Source organism: Coloeus monedula (genome assembly GCF_965178545.1).
Source record: "Coloeus monedula genome assembly, chromosome: 2".
Classification (NCBI taxonomy): domain Eukaryota; kingdom Metazoa; phylum Chordata; class Aves; order Passeriformes; family Corvidae; genus Coloeus; species Coloeus monedula.
In genome coordinates, this window is record NC_138782.1 from 98,966,237 (window position 1) to 98,976,582 (window position 10,346).

The window sequence follows — 10,346 nt, forward strand, 5'->3', positions numbered from 1 at the left end:
ACCAAATGAAGTACCAAATGAAGTGTCTTCACAGTTAGAGCCTAATGCAAAAATGGACGACACACTTCAAATACACAAGCCAGAATGGTCATTCCCAAGAGATGTTTTTTAAACTGTTTTTAATACATACTTACATATAGCACAGCTTCTAGTGTTCTAAACATGCTTGTGGGAATAATACGTTAAATGCTGGTGAAGGGACATTGGTTTACAAGATTTTTACAGCTATGTCCATGAATATGACATTATCTTTGTCAAGTTTAACATTTCAAAATAAACAAATCATTTTTAGTGCATACATTGCAAAAACTGTTTAAGCTACAAATAGCAAGTAAAAAACAATAGACATTATTTTCATCAGTAAATGAAACACAATAGACAGCTATTCGATAAAATACTTTTATTTATGTACAGTGTAAAGATGCTTTTCAACAAACATTATATTGTACAAGAGCAGACTTGAGTTTGCTTAACACTCTTAAATTCACTTTAAGGGGGAGTCTCCCTGAGGTTAAAGAAGGTTTCTTATAACTGTACATCACATCAATATTTAATCCACGTTATCAGGAAAACGCAAAAAAACTCTGAAAGATTTGGACATGGGTATTTAGTGCAAGATGGGCCTGACAGGATGTACTGAAAACTACTAGACAAAAATATTGCAGTGGTAATGTGACTCCTCCAAGATCATGACCAGTGTTGCAAGTAAGAAAAAATATTAATAGAAAAATTGGTGGGTTTGGGGGGAAAACTGTGACAAATTTTGGGAAAAAAACACAGGACAGAAATGGAGGAAAACACAAGCTGTGATTTAGGAATGTTGTATAAAGACAGTAAGAACCAGATGACTGGACAAGGTGTCTCAGATCAGACATTTTTCTTTAAAAAAAACAAAATAAAACTGAACACCATCATTCCCACCACAGTTTGCTGGTTTGTAGTTTTGTTGGTATTTTTTTAAAAAAAAAGCTTCAGCCAGAAAGGTGAGACAAACACCACTCATTCAAATAAGCTTGTTCAACAAGAAAGCAGAGCCAAGTCCCTAGCAGCCACCTTGGCAAACAAGTAATTCACTCAATATCACGTTATGCAAGAGTTTTCCAAATCCACAGCAGCACACCCTGTGATCCAATCCAGCCACTACTGAAGCTGACTGAATTTTTCTAAATGGGATTGTGGATGAGGTTGTATATATATAAGAAGGCCCAACAGGACTGGAATTAGTTTCACTTCAACAAAATTTACAAACAAGCTATGGCTACTCTACCTTTGGGCTGAAAAGCAGCACTTAGTTATAAGAGTAAATACACACCAAAACCCTCAGTTCAAGAACTTTTTCAGACTCATTTCAGAGCAATGTGACAGTCATCCACAATAATAAACCAGAAAATCCTCCTAAAGGGAGCAGTCAATAGACAGTGAAGAATCAATCACAGAAGTTTTTGGATTGGAAGAGACCTTACAGATCATCTAGTTCCAACCCTCCTGCTGTAGGCAGGGACACCTTCCACTATACCAGGCTGTTCAAATCCCCATCCAACCTTGCCTTGAACACTTCCAGGGATGGGGCATCCACAACTTCTTCGGGCAACCTGTTCCAATGACTCACCATCCTCATATGGAACAATTTCTTCCTAAGATCATCTAACTCTCCTCTCTTTTAGTTTAAAGCCTAAACTAAAGCCCTTGTCCTATCACTACATGCCCTTATAAAAGGTTCTTTCATACTCAAGTATAAAAAAAAGAGGCTCTGTGTAACAGAACTGGTAACTCCAATGATAAGCCATCAAAATGAAGAATGGTTGTCTGTATTTTTGTTATATTTCTAGCTGGACTGTAAAGTACTCTCAAACCAACAGAAATAAAATAAGTGCTGTTATTTGCTTTATTGCATAGCTTTCTTGTTTTACCAGTGTTTTGGTTAACAGGGGCTCTAAAGTATTATTCATTATGTAGTTAAGATATGTAAAGCCCAACAGTGTGTTTTTGTGAAAAAACTCACACTAGGATGCAAACTAAGAAGACTGCGTTATGATGCTAAAATATAATTTTAATGCAAGATTTAAAATTCACTTAATAAAATTATGCAAATTAAGAGTATAAAATATTAAACTTTAGACATCTGGTGCTATGACGTAAATTTCCACCTGTCTTTTTTCAGTCTTAATTCACTAACCCCCACCCTCCATATTCTTTTATTTTAGCACATAGGAAATTCACATTCTTTAGCCAGCCACTCTAAGAATTACACACTCATCCCAAACTTTTTCTGATGCTTCCATTTTCTGTTAGGATTCTTCAGAATTCTGTAGCTAAGATTTTAACAATTATTACCTTGTTTTATTGAATCCAAACCTTCAAGTTTTAAGCTTCATAGAGTACACCATCATTCTGATAACCTGATGACTTATTCTCTTTCTCCCTGGAACTCCTGCAAGTGAGGTATGGATTCTGCAAGATATGCATTTAGATCATATTTTCTGGTTCCACTGCCAAGGAATTCAACCCTCTGGTTTCTTCCGAAGTACTTTTAACATTACTCTCCCACACACAACTCCTCAGGACAGGTACATCATTTCAAGCTTTTAAGAATCCTTTTTATTATAGGATGGTGCCCAGACAAGCAACACTGCAACTTCATTCTGCCCAGCTTAGAAATAAGAAGGTAGATTTAGATTTTATCTATTAAATATCAGCACAATAACAGACAGGGTTGCTGTGTATAATAACTGTGAATAACCTCTCACCCTGGTTTTGAATAGGCAGTTTCAGATATTCACCACTTCATCATTAGCAACAAGATCTGGCTATATATTTGTGACCTGAAGTAAGAAGCTTCCTCTCCCTCATCGAACAGCAATTCAACTCTGTGCTCACACAGAGTAAATTAGGGAACACAGAAACCTGACCACTCCCTTCACTCAGAACAAATCAAAGACATTCCCACCAAAAATTAATAAAATGGGGCTGTTTACACCAAAGAGTGCTTCCCTCACACATTTAAAACAATATGCTCCACCACAGATCAGTCCACAAAGTCTCTAATTCATGGCTTGACCATGAATTCTTCACAACTTGGGCTCACCCAGTCTTAATGCTTTGGGAAATAAATCTGTGTAGCAGTCATGTCACACAGAGTTCCACTTAACCATTTTTTTAATCTCATTAGTTCCATGCACCAAAATTAACACCTGTCATTCTGTCATTCTCCTGCCACTAGGCGTCACCCTCTTCTATCGTGATCTGTATCCCTCCATCCACTTCCCAACACTTCACCCAGGAGCCATCAACCAGTAAGTCCCTATCTAAGGAGCAACCCAGTTTCTCAGGTCAAGGAAAGATTTTTGTGATGTGGCAGATAAAGTGCAAATGATTGTTAGTGTCTCTTGGTATGTTCTTTAAAGTTAAATAAAAATATTAAAACAACCAAACTCCTACAGGAGGTGATACAGGCTTTCCTCCACAGAGGAGTCACCTCAGATTCTGAAACCATCTAAAACTAAGTGCATTCCAAAAAATAAGAGGAACCATAACAGAAGCACTAGTGGAACCAATTGCATGACCCCTCATGTGGGACCTACAAACAAAATAATTTTACTAATCAAGCAGCATTTTTTTCAAGGATAATACAGAGTCACCTTCTGGTGTTGCCCCTTGTACTTCATAGATTTCAAGTCCAAAAGGGGCCACTACGATTACCTACTAGACCACTCATTTCGCAAATGCATGGATCTCCACAGGTATGGTTTTGATGGATACGAACTCCTCCCATACTGAGGGCAACCTGAAAACTACAACTTTGACAGCAAACACTCAAACAGTTCTTTTCCTGTTCCTTAAGTGCACTTAAAAGAAAAAAAGAACAAAAACAAATACCCATAAACCCCAAACCCACAAACCAACCAACAACAAAACCCAAACCCGGGCCATGATGGCATTCTACCACTGACCGGTTCTGCCACTTGGAATGATTCACTGGCACACAGGAATTAGGTACCCATGCATATCTAACTTGGATCATTATTGATCTTAACAAACAATTTAACATAATTTTCAGTATCAGCATCTCCACCATATGTGAAATAGGACTCCAGCTGAACTTGATTCAAGCTGAGTTTAATAGATGACTTAACTGTAAAGCCACTTTGAAGCATTAGGAAAAAAGATGGCATTAGGGAGCACATCACTACTAAATTATGAAATATTGTCCAACCTGACAGACTGTTGGCGTAATTTGTAACAAGGGTTGAAGTTCTTATATGTATGCACGTAAGAAACACAAACAATGCTTTTCAACACTTGTGATGCTTACAGAATGCTACCAGCAAGGAGTCACTGTGTCAATGAGCATCTTGCAAAATCTCCTAGTTCATGTGCAAAGAACAACTTCACGTTGTATTCTTCTGTTACCTTGCTGGGACATTGCTGTTTCAGTGCTATATCCCCTTCTTTTGATGTGTCTCACCATTTAATTTTCCATTTTCCATTGCTTTATTTTCAAAGTTCCAGTCAGTTGGGCTGAGGAGTTGCTGAGTTTTTTTGTATGTCCAGTATGGGTTAAGTATTAGTGTAACAGCAAATAATCCCGAGAATAAAACAATAAAGTGAAGAAGTCCCAGATTTTCTATGATGGAATTCCAATTGAAAATACACACCCACCACATGTGGTAGGTAAGAATCATGCGGCAGTGAAACAGATGGATCATCACCCACTGGTTTGCCTTCCAGAAAAAGGTGTTAGCACGGCCAGCCTAGAAAAACAAGAACACAAAGTATGCAGAAGTGAGATTGTTACTTCAAGATAAGGAACTGAGGAATCCGTAGAACTAATGCAAATATCCAACTTTCATATACACACACTCTCAGGCATTTTTTTCCTCATAGTGCAGTATTATTCCACATGTATATGGCACCCTAAACTTGGTATGGATCTATACCATTCCACTGTGGACATGCACACAGCACCACACAGAAACCTACATGGAGGCCTGCAGAAGTGCCGTCATGACAAAAGCAGGTATGACAGTAACATAGATATCAGTTGGATAAATGCAGTTTTGATGAAAAACTATCCAAACAAACCATACAGATTATTTACAAACAAGTGAAATGCATGAAAACTGTTATAAGCATAATCTGAAAACTGTCATATTCTTACCTTCAGAAGCATCCAGGAAATGCACGTTGAGGGAGTACTCATCTCCAGCAACATTCCCATCAAAGGCAGATAATGTCCAGATTTCACATTGATAACTAAACCAGCCAAGCCACCAAAAGCAAGCAAATGATGAACTACCAAGAAAACATCAAATGTTCTAAAAATAATGTTCGACACATGAACTGCTACATTTTCAAGCAAGAAAAATCCAGCTGCTATTAAACAGTTAAACCAACTCCACTTTTGCTGTGAATAGACTTTGTCAGCATGAAAAACAGGATCTATGAGCAAAGCCCATAACCCAGCAACACAACTCTGAAGTCCAAACACACCACGTGTGACTGCCATATTCCAAAACACCTTCTCCTTTGCATATAAGGCACGGTAAGTGGTACTTCTCCAAGAAGACAACCAGTGAGACAGAAGAAATACTCCCAAGTAGATTAAAAAACCAGCAGCTAAAAATGTCAAACGAACTTCCCATAAGAGATAGTCCCAGTCAAAAATGGTCCCAAACACTGGATCATCATTTATAGGATTCATTTCTTCTCTTTTGACACTTCTCATCCCCACTATAGCCTCCTTCACGCCTATTTAGCCTCAGCTATTCAGCAAACCAGTAAGCATGAACTCTTCTTTTCCATCTGGAACAAGGAGAAAAAAAATTAGTGAATTTTTAAGTACATCCATATATATAGATTCTAAACCACAGGGTGCTCACATCCACTGCAGTTAGGACTTTGGTCCTGTTGCCATTAGGCAGTCATCCCAAAGACAGGTAGACAGACAAGAAAAACTTAAGCAACACGTTTAAGATTAACAACTGGCCTGCAAAGTCCCTACTAATACAAAGTAATGCACTGAAGCAAAGGCAGAAGAGGGTCAAGTAGGAAGGCAAGAAAGAGGAAGAGAAAATATAAGAAGCAAATCCTGTTTTGTTACTTATGAAACTTTTATTTCAACAGTATCACGCAGTTATTGTCCTAGTCCCCTGCTTTTCCCGCACTGATTTTCCACCATTTGCTACAGCTTTGGGTGCAATTCAGAATCTCAAATACAGATCCAGGAAATAAAACTACAGAAAACTAATGCAGTAAGGGGGACCACTTACACCAAAACAGGGCTGTAATGATCATGGCTCAAAACAAGATTCTGCAAGCAGTTTCTGAACATTAAACTACTTTCCAACAAAAAACATATTAAAAATTGAAAAAGAGTATGGAATGCAAACAAGCAACATTATTACATATTATTAGCAACATCAGTGTAATTAGCTGAACAGCCCAGCATTAAGTGTCTCAAGTTGTCTGAAACTTCCTGAACATACTGTAGTTCAAAAACAAAGTCTTGTGGGGAGGGAAAAGTCAGATAATACTGAAACATTTGAACTACAGCTCGTTTTATGAACCATATAGGTGATATAAGCATGACCACCACACCCGCCGCAGCCTGTAAGTGCTTAACACCACTGTGCGTTTGGGAGTCCGGTGACTGCAAGTGAAAAAACCACGAAGACCACCGAGGGCTGAGCGCCCGATGAGAAGCTCTCGCCTTGTTCTAGCGGGCAGCAAATGCCATCACCGCTCCCCGTGGTGCATGCATCCTGTGGAGCAGCTACTCGCCCTGCCCTTTGCTCGCAGGTGCCCCGCTCCGAGGAGGGGGATGGGCTGGGAGCCCTGAAAGCCCTTCGCCCACTCCACGGCCTCACACTTGGCAAAACCGACTCCAAGTCCCAGCAGCCCCCCGCCCTCATCTCCCCGGGGAAAACCAGGGCAAAACACACCGATCGCACGGCACGACCAGGCCCTGAACAGCGCGACCCACTACCGCAAACCCTGGCTCCAGCAGGGCCGCGACAGCTCCTCCGCCCCCGGACAGACACGGCACCGACACCCCCCCGTAACCCTCCTCCGCCCCCGGGGCCGCCGAGCCCTCACGCAGACTGGGAGACCGGCTCCGACGCACAAACCCCGCTCCTCACCCACAGCGCTGCCCGCAATGCCGGGACGGCCCTGCCTGGTCCCCCGGGAGCGCCCGGCCCGGCCCGGCCCGGCCCGGCGCAACCCGCCTAGGGAGGCCCCGACCCGGCTCGACCCGCCGGTCCCACAGCACCGTCCGCAGCCGCGGGCCGCCCTCCGCGCATGCGCCACCGTCGGTACCAACCACCGGGCGCTGCGGGACGGGGGGAGGGAGGTGCGGCTGTGCCACTCGGGCAGGGGGAGCCTTGTTTACAAAGTGCCTTTCTCTGCCTGAGAGAGCCGCTGAACATCACCACCACTGAGAGGTTAACACCTGATAGACGCCTCCTCAGCAAGAATGATAGTAAAAAAGAAATATCAGTGGTGCCACAGCCCATACATTTACCTATAATTGTCCAGTTTCATTAAAGACGGCAAATTATTAAATGGATGTCACGGTGTTCTGCTACATGTTTCTCTTCATACTTGTGACAATTGATGCTGTCATCCCAGTGACTCAGGCTGACAAGGTCGCTGAAACTACCCCGGGAGGCTTCCTCGGCTGTGTGACAGTCCCGCGGTGTACTTTGTCTTCAACAGGAGTGACTGGCAGAGACTCTGAATTTTGCCAGGGAAAAGCTCAGTCCCACAACAGACCAGGTGATTCCTCAAAAAAGCGACCAGAAAAGAAAAATAAAATAAAGCGACAACTTCTCTCACGTGGAAGATCGGCCTAGAACAGCTGAAATGCTAAACTTAGTCTCCTTATGATGAGAGACCAGAGCTGGAAAATCTGTATCGGCAGTCTGACACGTTCTTGGTTTCCAGATGGGGGGGGATGGAAGTGCTGCCATTCCCTGTGGAAAACTGGGTCCTGACATCATAGCAGTATAACTGGGCAGCAGGGGTTTTGTGCCTTTTTTTTTAATTGCTAATGACATACCAATGTCTGCAGCAGACCCGTGAGTTCTGTGAAAAGTAAGATCTGTTCGTATGCCACCCCGGTAGTTTGCATACAGGCAGCCAGCGACACCTGTTTGTTGGGGAAGTCTGGAGACAAAACCTACCACTTGTGCCTTCTTTTAATGTACTGGGTGTGAGGCACATTCGCTCTGAGCTCCTCTGCAGACAGCCCAAAGGAACAGCAGGGCTCGGTGCCTACAGAGCCAAATAAAGAAGTGAGGGCTCTAATCATTATAGAGTGGATCTTTCTGTGGCATCAGTCCCCCAAAAGCATCCAAAAGCAATAATCTGAGGGCTAGGGGGCAGAGGCAAGGTTGAATGGCATAACAGGGGCCAATGGAAAAAGGAATGGGAGGGGGAGAGGGCCAGTGACCAGCAGAATCTAGACAAAGGGAGAACCTTCTAGCACAGTGTTGTAAGGAGAGACCACTTTTAAGGCAACTTGAGGGGTATAAAGTGGACTTAGCCACTGCAACACCCAAACACTACCCGCGTGCCACTGAGGTGAGGCACAGGCGGAGCACATCTGCCTCTTCCCTACCAGCAACCTCAGGAGGACCAGGAGGACCAGGCTCAGCAGTAAATGCAGGGCAAGATATTTCAGCCAAAATACTGATTTCATACAGCAAGCACAATCGAGTGACAGAGGTCCTAATGACATGCTCTGGCAAATTGGTCTTGTAGACAGGAGGGTTCATTTTTGCACAAAAGGGAGAGTAAATTTGTTGCAAAGCTTTGGGTTATAGCCATTTACTAATACTGAAGAGGGAAAAAGGACCACAGGGCCTGAAAGATGTGAAGTAAAAAATCTGGAGGACTTCTCACTTGGAAAGTACTTCCTAACTGATGGTGGATAGTCATTTATCAAACCCTGTTCCCTAGTGGGTGCTGGAGCTCTCCTGGGAAACCTGTACAGGATGATAAAGCTTATCAAGCAAAAGCTGGGAAGAAGTTGGAAGAAGCTGCTCTCTCAAGCAACGTGATGGGGCTTATGTACCAAGGGCATGTATTTTAGCTTTCCCCAAATTTATTCTTTCCCATAACTGTCTTTAAATAATTCCTTTAGGTTGTCACGTCTCGAGGAAGGAGATTTTTTTACTTATGAAGAACTGTGACTAATGTCAAAAGCAAGATCACAGGCTGTTGTCTTTCTTGTCTTTGCTGCCTTTCTTGCCTTCTCAAAGCAATATCACATTTTTCAGGTACTGGCAGTCATATCCGTGTTGAAATAGTTCAATGTTACTTTCTGAATCCACTACTGATACTACAACCATACTTAGTAACAACTTTTTTATAGGCTCTTCATTATGATCACTTCAGGTATTTCAAAGTAGTTCTTCCTGCAGTGAGGCTCATCTTCCACATTATGTCATATTGAGTTCTCCCCTGTCTGGGTGCTACAGCATGCCCTGTCCAAAGCTAAATTTCCTATCTACACTGTCTCAATTTTGGAAGACTTTCTCAGCATCTTCAGAATGTCATGGCTGGAAGAGCAAAGAGCACGTCCTGGCAGGTATCCCTGCCTGCAGTGTGGATGATCCACTTGCTCCTTGTAGCTAAAAGCCTCTCCATACTGATTTGATAGTGTTTGCCTGAAGTCAAGAACTGAACCTTTTTTCACTTTACAATATCAGTGGTTTTTTGCCTTCGTGTCTACATTTATACATCCACGACCATGTGGGGGCTGCTTTTTATTTTGAAAAAAGTGGTTGCATCCCTGCTGCGAATTGATAATTATTTTGGTGCACACTACTCCCAAAACATGTGTATAAATGTTGGTTTCAGAAGGTAATTTTGACCATACTCCTGCTTCAAATGCACCCATGCCCAAATCCCAGGAACCCTTTAGACATGTACTAGTTAGTTCAGGTGAAACTTCTCCCAGGTATCATAGTAATAATTAAATGTGGTAACAAATCAGTAGCTCCTCTGTTTTATTTACAAATACACAGATACCTGATGATAGTTAAAAATGTCTTTAGTTTTAACACTTTTGTTTTCATTATTTCCCAAATCAAAATGCCATGATCCCAAATCCTTTTCCTGCTCCCTGTGCTTCCAGAGGCTGACTAGCCCCCTTTCAGTGGTGTAAGAGCATACAAAAGGTAGGCTTAGGAGATGAATATGAAGGACACAAGGCCAACTAGTGACACCTTCAGTGAGAGGGGAGCCTGCTGGTTGTGCAGAGACTGCAGGATGACTGCAGTAAACAGGATTTTATGTGTATGTGGGGTACATACAGAATATGGCCAACCTGTGCTTCCACT

At 42.2% G+C, this 10,346-nt stretch overlaps 1 protein-coding gene across 1 annotated transcript; it reads right to left on the reverse strand.

The window, feature by feature from the left end:
* Positions 1-461: 461 nt before the first annotated feature.
* On the reverse strand, positions 462-7,259 carry CLN8 (CLN8 transmembrane ER and ERGIC protein). Its single transcript, XM_082302641.1, has 3 exons — positions 7,140-7,259; positions 5,159-5,802; positions 462-4,751 (listed from the first exon to the last, which is right to left on the reverse strand). The coding sequence occupies exons 2-3, from the start codon at positions 5,723-5,725 to the stop codon at positions 4,437-4,439; spliced, it is 882 nt and encodes a 293-aa protein (XP_082158767.1). The 5' UTR covers positions 5,726-5,802; positions 7,140-7,259; the 3' UTR covers positions 462-4,436.
* Positions 7,260-10,346: the final 3,087 nt, after the last annotated feature.